Consider the following 14,216-nt stretch of genomic DNA (forward strand, 5'->3'; position numbering starts at 1 on the left):
TTTTGTTGTTTGTATGTCAGGTAAGAGCATTGACCAAAGATCACAAATTCTCAGAAAATTAAGGATAGAACTACAATATCAAAATGGTGCTTGCACCACTGGCGGACTGTATGCATCTTAAATGCTTATTATTAGTTTTACTGGTGAGAGGTAGTAGGTATCCTAAGAAATTAGTCAAAAGGTATGCATACTGGTGTAGTATATTACAATTATCAAAAAAGGAAAGATATAGGACAAGAATATGAATATGTATGTAGAACCTTGAGTATGGTCCTATATATTTCAAAATAAATGAAAGTGACAATTATGAGACAAAACTTGTATTTTGCACAAACTAACAGTTGATCTTTCTACATCATTTATCCTTTTATTTTGTGGATGAAGTAATAGTTGAATTTTTTATTTTTTTATAACTGTTGTGAGTAGTGAGTTAAGAAACGGCAGCTTGGTACACTAAAGTGCCCTGCGATGTGCAATATTCGGGGAAGGGTTGGACCATAAGAGTTTATTGTATGCAGCCTTACCTTGCATTTCTGACAAAGACTGTCTCTACGACTTGAATCCATGACCTCCTAATCACACGACAACGACTTTACCAGCTATTCTAAAGGCTTCCCTTCTATTGAGTATGTTGAGAAATGATTCTAGAAGATACTTGACCAAGTCTTCAAGAAGTTAGTTGTTAGTTAGTTTCCTTTATTCTAGCAATTTTAGATAGTGTTGCAGATTAGTAGCTAGTCATTAAATCACTGGGTTAGTGTACCTAAATTTTAGAGTTTTCAGTTTGATTGTGTGCCTATTTAAAGGCAGGTCTCTTTACTTTCATAATGCAATCAGAAATAAAAGATCACTACAGTAGTTTTTATCTCTTTTGCTCTGTTTTCTGTCCAGTTTCTCCTTTAGCTTCCTTTTTCCTTTCCAACAAATCTGGTACCAGAGACCAATTTCTTTTTCAAATTGAGTGAAGCGTGGGCTTATATCAATTGAGTATTTAAGTGGAACGAAAGAGAAAGTGTGAGAGAAAAAGAGAAATGACAGTAAATCGTGAGGTTTCGCAGCCATTTATGCCAATTTTTACTGGTGAAAAGTATGAATTTTGGAGTATCAAAATGAAAACTCTTTTTAAATCACAAGGAGTTCAGGAGCTGGTAGAAGCAGTCTTTATGGATCAAGCAGGCTTTGACGAAGAGGCAGACAAATTGAAAGGGATAAAAAAGAACGACGCCAAAGTGTTGTTCCTGATTCAACAAGCAATCCATGAGATTATTTTTGCAAGAATTGCAACAACAACTATGTCTTCGGAGGCATCAAATATTTTGAAGAAGGAATTTCAAGGTTCAGCCAAGGTGATTACGGTAAAATTGCAGACTTTCCGTCGTGACTTTGAAACTCTTTCTATGAAGAGTAATGAATTTGTTCAAACTTATTTGTCTAGAGTTTCTTCTCTTGTTAATCAAATGAAGTCTTATGGTGAAGATATATCTGAAGAAACAGTTGTAGCAAAAATTTTAAGGAGTCTTACTCCAAAGTTTGAACATGTTGCTGTGATAAAGGAATCTCATAACTTATCTAATTATACTTTTGATGAACTAATGAGTTCTTTCAAGCTCATGAAGATAGGCTCCTAAGGTCACATGAAAAAAAATAAAGAGAAGGCATTTCAAGTGAAGGGGAAGTCCACTCATAAAAAAGATAAGTTAGAAAACTTTGCAAATGGTGGCTGAGGCAGAGGTGACTTTTGAGGAAGAGGCCAAGGAAGAAGTAAGGATAGAGGAGGATCAAACGAAGAGAAGAATAACAGAACGTTTCTGTGCAACTACTGCAGAAAACTAAGTCATAAAGAAGCTTATTGCTGGCAAAAACAAAGGGATGAAAATATCCAAGAAAGCTTTGCAGAGGAAAATGGTGATGAAAGTAAGCTATTCATGGCCCTTTATTTTGAAAAAGAGACTCTTAACGATGTTTGATTTTTGGACAACGGATGTTCCAACCATATGTTTGGAACAAGATCTTTGTTCAAGGAGCTTGATGAGTCCAAAAAATCAGACGTAAGCCTAGGAGACAACAAAAAGATTCAGGTTGAAGGCAAAGGTACTGTTAGCATCATGGCCAGCCAAGGTAATGCTAAGATTTTAGAAGATGTGATGTATGTTCCTAGTCTATCTCATAATTTACTTAGCATTGGACAATTAATGATTAGAGGATACTCAATTTCTTTTGATGATGGTGTTTGCACTATTAAAAATAAGAAATCTGGGAAAATCATTACTAAAGTTCCAATGACTAACAATAAAATATTTTCTTTAGAAGTTTCAATGGTCCAGAAATGTGCTATGGTAGCTAGGGGTGATAATAAAACTAGACTATGGCATTTGAGTTATGGGCATTTAAATGTTAATGGGTTAAATTTATTGACTCAGAAGGAAATGATTTTTGGTTTGCCAAAAGTTGATAATCTTGATTTTTGTGGAAGTTGTGTTTATGGAAAACAAAGTAAAAAGATTTTTCCTATAGGCAAGTCTTTGAGAGCTTCTGTTTGTCTTGAGTTAGTTTATGCAGATTTGTGCGGTCCTATTAGTGTTGAGTCCTTAGGGGAAAGTTGATACTTTCTTATTTTTACTGATGACTATAGTCTTATGATTTGATATATTTCTTGAAATTTAAATCTGAAACATTTGATAATTTCAAGAAATCTAAATCTTTTGTTGAGAGGTAAAGTGGATGTAGACTCAAAAATCTTTGGACAGATAGAGGTGGTGAGTTTATGTCTAAAGAATTCAGTTTCTTTTATGAAGAAAATAGAATACATCGAGAGCTCACAACACCTTATACACCGGAGCAAAATGGTGTAGTCGAACGAAAGAACCATATAGTTGTTGAGATGGGCAGAATCATGTTGGAAGGTAGAAGTTTACCAAAATGTTTTTGGGCTGAAGCTGTTGCCACTGCTGTCTATTTCCTAAATATTTCCCCCACCATATGAAGCTTGGAGAGGTAACAAACCCAAGGTAAGCCACTTACGTGTGTTTGGTTGTATAGATTATGCGTTGGTAAATTCACAAGAACGACGTAAGCTTGATGAAAAATATAAAAAATATATCTTTGTTCGATATAGTACACAATCCAAGGCTTATAAGCTATATAATCAAGTAAGTAACAAAATTACGGTCAATAGAAATATTGTGTTTAATGAAGATGCAAGATGGAACTTTAATTCTAAAAATGAAAGTTCATATATTCAATTGTTGCCTTCTGACGATATTTTTGATCAAGTGTATGTAGCAGATCCTAGTTTCGCAGGTCTATCGACTACCATATAGTTGCACCAACAACATATCCAATATTAGAAGAACCTTCAGCTGAGCCAACTCCATTAAAAAGATCAACAAGGGATAAAAAACCAAGTCCCAGATATGCTGATAGTACATCTTGTATTTTTGCTTTACTTGTTTCCGATCCGATTTTCTTAAAGATGCCAAAGGGGAGGATAAATGGTGCAAAGCTATGAAAAAGGAGCTGTTAGCTATTCAGAAGAATCGGACTTGAGACTTCATAAATTTGTCAGAAGGAAAGAAAGCTATTGGGATCAAATGGGGTTTTAGAACCAAATATCATACAGATGAAAACATTCAAAAACACAAGGCAAGGCTCGTCGCAAAGGGTTATTCTCAACAACAAGGTATTGACTTCGATGAAACTTTTTCTCCTGTTGCCCGCTTTAAAACTGTGAGAACCTTTTTAGCCTTGGCCATAAAATTAAATTAGCCAGTGTACCAATTTGATGTTAAATCCATTTTTTTAAATGATGATTTGGAAGTGGAAGTTTATGGCTCACAACATGAAGGTTTTTTAGTTAATGGTAAAGAAGATAAGGTTTATAGGTTAAAAAGGCACTCTATGGCTTAAAGAAAGCACCACGGGCATGGTACTTCAAAATTGATTCTTATTTCTAGGAAAGTGACTTTGAAAGGAGTACCAATGAGACTGCTCTTTATATAAAAATAGGAGGTAAAAATGATTTTCAGGTTGTATGTCTTTATTTTGACGATATGATATATATGGGTTCGAGTGAGTCTATTGTCACTGAATTTAAAGATTGCATGATGAAGAATTCTAAGATGTCTGATTTGGGAGTGTTGCATTACTTTCTTGGTCTTGAGGTGAAACAGGAAGTTGATGGCATATTTCTTTCACAAAGAAAGTATGCAATTGATCTTTTGAAAAGGTTCACTATGGTAAATTGTAATGTTGCTGCTACTCCGATGAATATCAATGAGAAATTGTGCCATGAGGAAAATGCAACTTATTTTAAAAGTCTAGTTGGTGGTTTGAACTACTTGTCTCATACAAGATCAAATATTGTTTTCTCTGTCGGTGTTGTATCTAGATTTATGCACAATCCAAGCAAGCTTCACCTTGGAGCTGCAAAGAGAATATTGAGATACATCGCAGGGACATCAGAACATGAAATTTGGTATTCTAAGGTAACAAATTTCACATTAACTGGTTTTACTGATAGTGACTATGCAGGCAATATTTGATACAAGATCGACAAAGGAGACACAAAGCAAACAACAAAACAATCCACAAGTTGGAAGAACCGAGGACCCCTTTGGTGACCACTCTCGGATTCACTACAACAACAACAAAAACACAATAATAACAAGATATTAAGGTGTTCAACAAACTATATTAACAACACAAGCTCAAGAATAAGAAGAACACAAAGTCTCAATTTTGGGACACCAAACCCGAGAATGAACAACAACAAAAATGAAAAAGATAGATAGATAGTTAACTTGACATACAAATGTACAAACACTATGAACCTAAGTGTATGTTAAACACAAAGACCCAAGAATTCATACAAGTAACACCAAGCTCTACGGTGACCTCAAGGGAACGGGATTCCCAAACAATCAACGTTTCAAAACTAGCACCAACACAAGTGATGTCCACACTTGTTTACAAGGAATTCACCTTGGAAGACTCTCTCTCTAGAGCTTTCAAAATATAATCAAAGTTATGACAAAATGGCCTAACATGTTCTATTTATAGCCTAGGTTTCAACTTAATACAAAATGACTAGAATGTCCTTAATGAGCCAAGACAAAAGGGAGGCCTTGGAGTGTGCATATTGGATGACTTTGGAGTATTGGGACTTGTTCTCTACACTTCAAAGCTTGTTCCATTGGTTGGGCAACCACCCTAGCTCGAGTCTTTATGTATTGATCCACAATCACAATCGTACTTGTATCATCCTCCCCTTCTTGAAAAAGGATTCGACCTCGAATCCGAACCTTGCAAAACAATAGAAAGGACAAGCAAACACAAGTTCCTCAAGGTATAAGGGTTAGGATTAGTGTAATCAATCATAGCATCTTGCCAAGGTGGCTCAAACTTCACATACACCCAAACATCCCTCTTACTCGAATACCCTCCCAAGAAAGAGTCAACTAGTCTATCCACATAAGTGTGACAAGGAACAAGGAACAAGAGTTGCTCATCAAGTAGAAAACATAGACTCTTCTTGGAACAATAAATAGTATTGAAAGTCGAGATAGGAAGGCCATAAATTCCATGAACATTCAAGTCATTCCAAAAGACATCATCATCATTATACTTCAAATGATCACTGGGATCAAATGGGTGAAGTGTCCATGGACACGGGTTTAGGATGCATTTCCTTTTCCCAATACTACCACTAGTACAATCATATATCCCACCTATTCTAGCATGGTCTACAACAAAAACAACTAGAGGGTCATCCATAGTCAATCGACCAATATGTTCAACATCACCACTTTCACACACAAGTTGGTCTTCATGACTTCCATAAGACAATGTACTATCACTTTCCACAATAGCCTCAACACTAGATGGATCAACTAGTGTATCCACAATCTCAAGTTGTACATTATCATCACTAAATGGAGGTACATTCGGCTCACCTAAAGATAAACTATCATTCACACTTAGTTGGCTACTAGCCTCATTCACTAGAGTGCAAGATTTAGTTTGATTACCTTGTAGCTCATGAGGAGCATGTCCACTCACGGGAGCTTGATTAGGAAGGCTTGGATACTCTATCAAGTTATCCAACTCTTGCAAAGAGAGCTTCCCGTCCCTTCCATTTTTCCTTCCACTCGGTCCATTATTCTTTTCATTCTCTCTATTCGAGTACTAAGGTCATGTTTCATACCCATTATGGCAGCCATCAAATCATTCATGGTCACCTTTTCCAATGCCATAGTACCTAACAAGAGAAATTCTAAAACAAAAACACAAAAAATAGCAAACTAGTTAATGTTAGAAAAGAAAACATCCTCACAAGCTCTCACACTTTGAAATGTCTCTCAATTGGCCTCACAAGTGTTGGTAACTCATTTATACTCCACAGAGATTACTTGGTACAATTGGGGATCGAGGTCGGAATAGATTCTCTTTTGAAACAACTCAAAGAAAATACGTACGGACTTGAACCAAGAAACTACAACGAATTTCAAAAAGATAAAAGCACACAAAGAAACGTAGACACGAATAAACGGACCCAAAAACTAATTTACAACCTAGTAGACAATTACTAGTTTGTTAATTAGCAATAAAATCAACAAATTACAACTAAGAAACAAAGATTAGAAACTAAGAAATAAAAAATTTGAGCTTAATTATGTTGCGTGAATAGTAAAATATGATGACATGGCAATCACATAACTGGTCACGGTCCCACATAATTTTAATCACCAACTTGAAGCTTTTGTCTTGATACAATTTGGAATGGAAGAGTTTGCCTTTTGATGGAAAAAATGAAGTCTTAGAAACTTTTTCAAATTCACTCAAAAAGGTGAGACTTGACTTTTACTATTCCCACAAAACAAGGTCCTTGAAATATGAAAAAGTGGTTAACAAGTCTTTGAAGTAATGTGTTCAAATCTCTTCACCAACAACTTTTCAACTTTATCTTACACCTTTTTGGATCTATGTTATACTTTATATTGGTCAAGACATTTCAAGAATAACAAGATCACAACAACAATTTCTCAAGTACAACAACTCCACCAATATTCATCTCCAAGTCCACAACAATTGTACCACTCGGTGAAGAACAACAATATCAACCCATGGCCAACTTCAAGTTTACAACAAGTTCAACAACATAAGTTCAAACCTTCAGATCTTGACACTTTTAGTGTTGGTGAGAAAGAAACCAACACTAGAAACAATCTAAACAAATAAAAGACTACAAGATCTAGTCACAAAGAAAATATCTCGGCCAAGACTACAACAAGACCCAACTTTCGGCCAAGAACAATCTCAAGAACACTTCATTTTTTTTTTCAAATCTCAAGCCCAAGATTGATCTTGTTAAAACAAAATCAAAGATGACTTTGATACCAAATGATACAAGATCGACAAAGGAGACACAAAACAAACACCAAAACAATCCATAAGTTGGAAGAACCGAGGACCCCTTTGGTGACCACTCTCGGATTCACTACAACAACAACAAAAACTCAATAACAACAAGATCTTAAGGTGTTCAACAAAATAGATTAACAACACAAGCTCAAGAATAAGAAGAACACAAAGTCTCGATTTTAGGACACCAAACCCGAGAATGAACAACAACAAAAATGAAAAAGATAGATAGATAGTTAACTTGACATACAAATGTACAAACACTATGAACCTAAGTGTATGTTAAACACAAAGACCCAAGAATTCATACAAGTAACACCAAGCTCTATGGTGACCTCAAGGGAACGGGATTCCCAAGCAATCAACGTTTCAAAACTAGCATCAACACAAGTGATGTCCACACTTGTTTACAAGGAATCCACCTTGCAAGACTCTCTCTCTAGAGCTCTCAAAATACAATCAAAGTTATGACAAAATGACCTAACATGTTCAATTTATAGCTTAGGTTTCAACTTAATGCAAGATGACTAGAATGTCCTTAATGAGCCAAGACAAAAGGGAGGACTTGGAGTGTGCATATTGGATGACTTTGGAGTGTTGGGACTTGTTCTCTACACTTCAAAGCTTGTTCCATTGGTTGGGCAACCACCCAAGCTCGAGTCTTTACGTATTGATCCACAATCACGATCGTACTTGTATCAACATTGATGATAGAAAGAGCACATCTGATTTTTTATTTTATCTCAGATTCGGAGCAATTTCATGGAGTTCAAAGAAGCAGGAAATGGTGGCGTTATCAACTTCAGAGGCTGAGTATATTGTAGCAACTTCAGCGGTTTGTCCATCAGTTTGATTAAGGAGACATTGCAGATTTTAATTAGAAACCAGCTGGTGCGATTGAGATTTTTTGCGACAATAGATCTGCTATTGCGATGACGAAGAAGCCAGCTTTCCACAGTAGAACAAAGCTCATAGATGTTTGTTTTCACTATATTCGAAATCTTGTTTCTACTAGAGAAATTACTTTGAAGGCTTGTGATACAAATGAGCAAGCAACAGACATCTTCACCAAGTCACTTCCGCAAGCAAAACACGAGTTCTTTAAAGGCCAACTTGGAGTTTGCAGTTTTGAATCAAGGGGGAGTGTTGAGAAATGATTCAAAAAGATGCTTGACCAAGTCTTCAGGAAGTTAGGAAGTTAGTTGTTAGTTAGTTTTCTTTATTCTAGCAAGTTTAGATGGTGTTACAGATTAGTAGCTAGTTAGTAAATCAGTGGGTTAGTGGACCTAAATTTTAGAGTTTTCAGTTTGATTGTGAGCCTATTTAAAGGCAGGTCTCTTTACTTTCATAATGCAACCAGAAATAAAAGATCACTACAGCAGTTTTCATCTCTTTTTCTCTGCTTTCTGTCCAATTTCTCCTTTAGCTTCCTTTTTTGTTTCCAACTGAGTATTAAGATAGTACGCTTAAAACTAGTCTATGACATCTTACTTTCTCATAGTACTAGGCACTGTCCCAGTCTTGAGTTTTCTTAAAGAAAGAGTAACCAATAAACAAGAAATCATATTCTTTTTTCCATCATAAGAACGTCATAAGTATATACCCATATCAAAATTCTATGGTAGGTTATTAGAAAAGGTCAAATGAAGATGCAACAGATCCAGTGTAGTTCCACAGGTAAGGTATGAAAAGAGTGGTGTCTACACAGTCTTACCTCTTAGACGAAGATATCTACAGAAAAAACTGAATATTTATCCTGTGCCCAAAAATACAACTAGGAAACAAATGCCAATGTGTTACTTATTCTTTTCCTTGTACATAAGTGGCTCAATGCCAAAACAATCAACCCATGAGGCAAAATACAGAATTATGAACAATAATATTTCATTTAAGTGGCTTGATCCACACACAACAGAATTCTATTACATGAGACGATATAACAGCTTTTAGTATGCTGAAACAAGTTTCCAGCACAAGCAACAGGTTTCAAGTACAATCTATATATATAGAAAACAAACATAGAATCACTTTATTTATGTATTACTAATATATAATCTCTAAGTCCTTGACATGAACGAAGCACGGAACACCAGTTATTCGTAATTCAACAACATTGACGGATTGAGCGTTATTCAGTTTTATGCCTGCAATGAACAGATGACGAAGAATTACCACAGAATGTTCACCAGTTATTCGTAATTCAACAACATTGATGGATTGAGCGTTATTCAGTTTTATGCCTGCAATGAACAGATGACGAAGAATTACCACAGAATGTTCACGCCAAGCAGTTAAAATTTCAAGTTCTTTACGTATGAGTAACTACCATAAAGCGGCTCTTATATATCTCGACCACTTTCTTGGGATCGGCTTTTGTCTGAATGTAGCCATCAATCTTGTTCAATTCCTGCAAAGCAATCATCCAACACAAGTACACAACCAAGCGATCAACTAATCAGTCCTAAACTAGTTCGGCAATCATAAGCAGCTTATGGGCTAGCCAGGTACTGTCACAGACACAATTTTCAAAGTTAATACAGAGTAATCATACCTCTATCCATTTTGCTAGTTTTGGCCTCCCAGATGTGATATCATAGTTGAACACCTCTTGCAAGAAGATTTGGAACCTTTCAATGAAGGAAGCATACGCTATGTCGGCCTAATGCATCACAATTTCAACTTCAATATGATGAAATTTCAAAATCGGAGAGCTAATATCTTATATTAAGCATGCTTTAGTAAAGCTAACATCTTATAGCGTACACCATTGAGAGGGAAATACCTCAATAAAGTATACATATAACTGACCTGACTGAATTGACCTAGGAAGAAAGGTCCATTGTCAAATTTCTCGAGAGCTTTTTCTAAGTAGTCAAACTGAGGTCCTGTTGCAAGAGTAAGCTATTGTCAACGTTTTCCCATGAGCTGCAAATTATAATACATAGTAGTAAAGAAGGGGAGCCTTGCAGCAGTGGCAAACAGGAAAAGTTGCCTCCATGTGACTTATACGTCACAGGTTCGAGCTATGGAAGCAGTCGCTAATGTTTGCATTAGAGTAGGCTGTCTCCATCACACCCCTTAGTGGGCCCATTCTTAGGACCCTGCGTGAACACGAGATGTTTTGTGCACCTGAATGCCCTTTTAAAACATAGTGGTAATAATCTTCAAGACACAAATATTCAAGAACCTTACCAGCCTGCTTCTCAACATCTCCTTTAAAGCTACCATATATTTCTTTCAGGAATGTATCGGTGTAAGCTACCAACTCTTCAGCAACCTTCTGTTTTTCAGGGTCCTAAATCATTTTACAAAATCACATCAAATTTAAACTTCTGCTTCCTTTTCTTTTTCAATGTTTTGGTGCTAATTGGGGAGGGTTGGAAAACAAGAAGTCTGTTTAGGTCAAGAATGAGTTTGCAGCTTACATCAGGTAGAAGGGATGGCCCCTCAAAGTTGCTGTCGATATATTTAATCAGATCGAGACTTTCTCCAATCACTTTGTTGTTGTGTTCCAGAGCGGGAACCTACGATAGAATAGAACAAAAATACATAACTGGACACAAAGATTATGCTCTTCGATTTTCAATCTAATGTTTGGGGGAGGGGAGAAAACCCCTCATTCATGTATCAGGTTCAGCAAAAAACCTTGAATTTGAAGGAAAAAGATTAGTATTTTTAAAAGTCGCAAGCACGCTTCCTCATAATTACGAGATTTGCTAGCATTTATAACTGGCATATATCACGACACTAAGAGTCGGATTCAGGATTTTAAGTTAGGAGTCCTGCACCACACCCCCTTTTGATTACAACGTTCCGGATAGATTTTTCATACATATTAAGTGAATTTCTTAACACAAACACAGAGTTCGAGCCAAAGCTACTGAGTGCTGTCTAATCGTAACTTAAATGGTAGATCCACTGACAACATTAGGCCAGTTCCATTTACTTTTCACAATATAAGGCTTAAGGCTTTCGCCTTGATATAATAACATTATTCACTTGTGCTTATATAGAAATTACCTTATTTTGAGGGTAAACTTTTTCCTTGTACCAAGCAGGCCTGTTCTGAAGATCAATTGGAACTAATTCAATCTTATCTTGTAAACCCTGCAATTGTCAATGACTCTAAAATTTATTTATATTACAAAATTATTAACAAGAACGGAAAATACGGATATGAATTTGCAGTTAAGGAACCTTGACATTTCTGGTAATCCACGCACGCTGAGCAAACGGGCAAATATAACTGATATACAACCTTCAAAACAAGAAAAGAAAAACACAGTTCACAATCTATCAAATAAGAGAAATGCTCTCTCCATCCCATTTCACGGGAGGTGTTATTGTTTGGAGAGTCAAATTATTTTTCCTTTCAACTATAGCTTTCTCAAACATTTTCCAAATATTTTTAATCCATAGCCATATAGTCCTGGTCCTACTTTATGTGTAGTTTTGAAATACCAAATGCCCATGTCCATATCCATAGCCAAATGCCCAGGACGGGACATTTGGATAGTGTGATGTGAGATGGTGGGGCCCGATATAAAAAACAATGAATTGGGATGTGAGATGCCGGGCGGTGGGGGGATTGGGATTGGCCTGACTAGGGCCTAACTCAACCCAAAAACTCTCACGAGAGGAGGACATAAATTCGGACAGAGGGAGTAACCAGCAAAAAATTAACACAACAGAGAGAGTAGGAGAAAGGATAACCTGGTGGTTCCATCGAACAGAGACGGGGGTTCAGAACTAGAAAGGAGAGACGAAGGACGAATTTCTTGTACACTTCTGTATAAACCAAAGAAACCTCATCAACATTCTTCAAAAAGGGAAGTGCAAAATCAAACTTATCAATATCACTCTAAGTGATCATTCAACTAAAAGTTCTAAGGCAGTCTGATGCACTACAACTCCTGCAATGCATGGAGTCAGTCTCCGAGAAAGGGTAGACCACAAGAGTCTATTGTACGCGGTCTTACCTCGCATTTCTACTTCAAGTAGCTTCAACTAATAGTTATTACTCCGCTCAATTTGTTTGTTTACTATTTTTTGGTCTGTTTAAGAAGAATGCCTTCTTTTTTTTTTTTTTTTTAAAATCTACTTTGTGCATGTCATATTTATAAAACTACAAAATTTTAAAAACTTAATTAATATCACAAAGATTCAAGAGTATTCTTTACTTTCTTAAATTTGAGGAGTGGTTCCGGACAACCCAGGACCACAGGGGTCTATGCAAAAATAACTCGCAATTATATTTCTGTCAAAGGCTATTTCAACTAATAGTTATTAGTCCGTTCAATTTGTTTGTCTTCTGTTTAGACTGTTTCAAAAAGAATCTCATTTTTTCTTTAACTTCAACTTTCTATCTGATATTTTAAAACTACTAGAATTTAAAAGTTATTTGATATATTCAATATGTCTTTAGTTTAAAATCACAAGATTCAATAATGTTTCTTACCTTCTTAAATTTCTTGACAAATCAATAACCAAGCAAACAAATTAAATCAAAAGATATCTCATAAAATCAATTTTTCTTTTATATTTTAATTTTTTTTTTTTTGACTTAAAGAAACTATTTTCTAAGATAATAACGGTTGATTAAATGACGACGGTACAATAAATCAAATTGCACTATGTGTACACTTATAGAAAAATTCAAGAAAGCAAAAAAAGAAGAAAAGGAGGAAGCTAGGTAGATGAGACTTACGGAGTAGCCATTAATGTTGCTGATTTACTTTGACTGTAATTGCAGCTAACAAAAGATACAAATATTTTGGGTGAAATATTGATGATCTAATGGAAAGGGAAATTGAAGCTTTTATAGCAAATGATGAGTGGATTTTGGTGTGAGTAAAGCACTGAGGAATTTAGGAAAGTGGGCAAAAGGTGCGTCATTGCTGACCTGTTATTATACAAACACAAGTTGTTTCTTTCATTTGACCTCCATTACTATTTTCAAGTTGACTTTCTCGAAGAGTAAGACTACATATGCTCATGTAGCTTGCTATGTGTCAAATCGAGGGAGTTCGGAATTTAAATTTTATGAATTTAAATAAGACTAGTTAATACATATTTTTAGTATTTTATTTTTTCAATTTTTACTACTGTTGCTTCTTTGACTTTATTTTTCATAAGATTGCACCAATTTGTACCTAATGTATTTTGGGAACCTTAAAGAATTCATAATTTCTATCATAGTTTATGTCTTTTGAATGAACACTCTGCGTTTTGCACGGTGCAACAAAATGTCTTATCAAATGTTTGTATCTAGGTTATTTTCGCTACTCAGGAAGTAACCATCAATCCAAAACAGTGATGGAACAGCATATTTCAACCCTAAAACTACAAAGAAATGAAACAAGACAATAAGGACATTGAGGCTCAAAGATATGTTTCAGGTCAGACGGGTATATATGTTTAATAGCCACACTTTATTGAGGTTCAGCGGTTCAATAGTAACATGACCTTATTAAGATGTCAATAAGAAAAAAAACTAGCACATCCAGGAAGCTGCTAATATATTTTTGTCTTTTTATAATTATTGAGTTGTGAGTTACTCTCTTTATTTTAAAATAAATGAATTGTTGAATTATTTTTTAATGTTCAAAGAAAATGAATTGTCCATTTTCCAAGAGATATAGTAAATATTTCTTTTCAATTTTACACTTTCATTTAAGTAATTCACATTTTTTAGGAGAGTAGTTTAAAAATAATTAAAAGGGTAATTGTTGAAAGTAACCTACAATTTATATTTTAAAAGATTTGTCTTAAGAGATGTATTATACTCAACAATTCAA

The 14,216-nt window shown here is 35.3% G+C and overlaps 1 protein-coding gene and 1 long non-coding RNA gene across 3 annotated transcripts in view; one reads left to right on the plus strand and one right to left on the minus strand.

The window, feature by feature from the left end:
- Positions 1-1,321, plus strand: part of LOC124887619 — a 5,355-nt gene extending 4,034 nt beyond the window's left edge. The window contains exon 2 of the long non-coding RNA XR_007045383.1: positions 21-1,321. This is a non-coding gene — a long non-coding RNA (uncharacterized LOC124887619). The remainder of the gene's footprint in view (positions 1-20) is intronic.
- A 7,965-nt stretch (positions 1,322-9,286) lies between these two features.
- LOC107843526 (glutathione S-transferase L3) lies at positions 9,287-13,295 on the minus strand. Of its 2 annotated transcripts, XM_016687838.2 has the most exons (11): positions 13,127-13,295; positions 12,133-12,207; positions 11,617-11,677; positions 11,440-11,526; positions 10,845-10,943; positions 10,612-10,714; positions 10,228-10,304; positions 9,971-10,078; positions 9,746-9,826; positions 9,606-9,659; positions 9,287-9,563 (listed from the first exon to the last, which is right to left on the minus strand). In XM_016687838.2, the coding sequence occupies exons 1-10, from the start codon at positions 13,135-13,137 to the stop codon at positions 9,654-9,656; spliced, it is 708 nt and encodes a 235-aa protein (XP_016543324.2). In that variant the 5' UTR covers positions 13,138-13,295; the 3' UTR covers positions 9,287-9,563; positions 9,606-9,653. The 2 variants fall into 2 exon arrangements, with proteins under 2 accessions (XP_016543324.2, XP_047253149.1); XM_047397193.1 differs by lacking the exons at positions 9,287-9,563; positions 9,606-9,659 and having other exon boundaries at positions 9,728-9,826.
- Between the last annotated feature and the right edge of the window lie 921 nt (positions 13,296-14,216).

The sequence above is a fragment of the Capsicum annuum genome, chromosome 10 (assembly GCF_002878395.1).
Source record: "Capsicum annuum cultivar UCD-10X-F1 chromosome 10, UCD10Xv1.1, whole genome shotgun sequence".
Taxonomy (NCBI): Eukaryota; Viridiplantae; Streptophyta; class Magnoliopsida; order Solanales; family Solanaceae; genus Capsicum; species Capsicum annuum.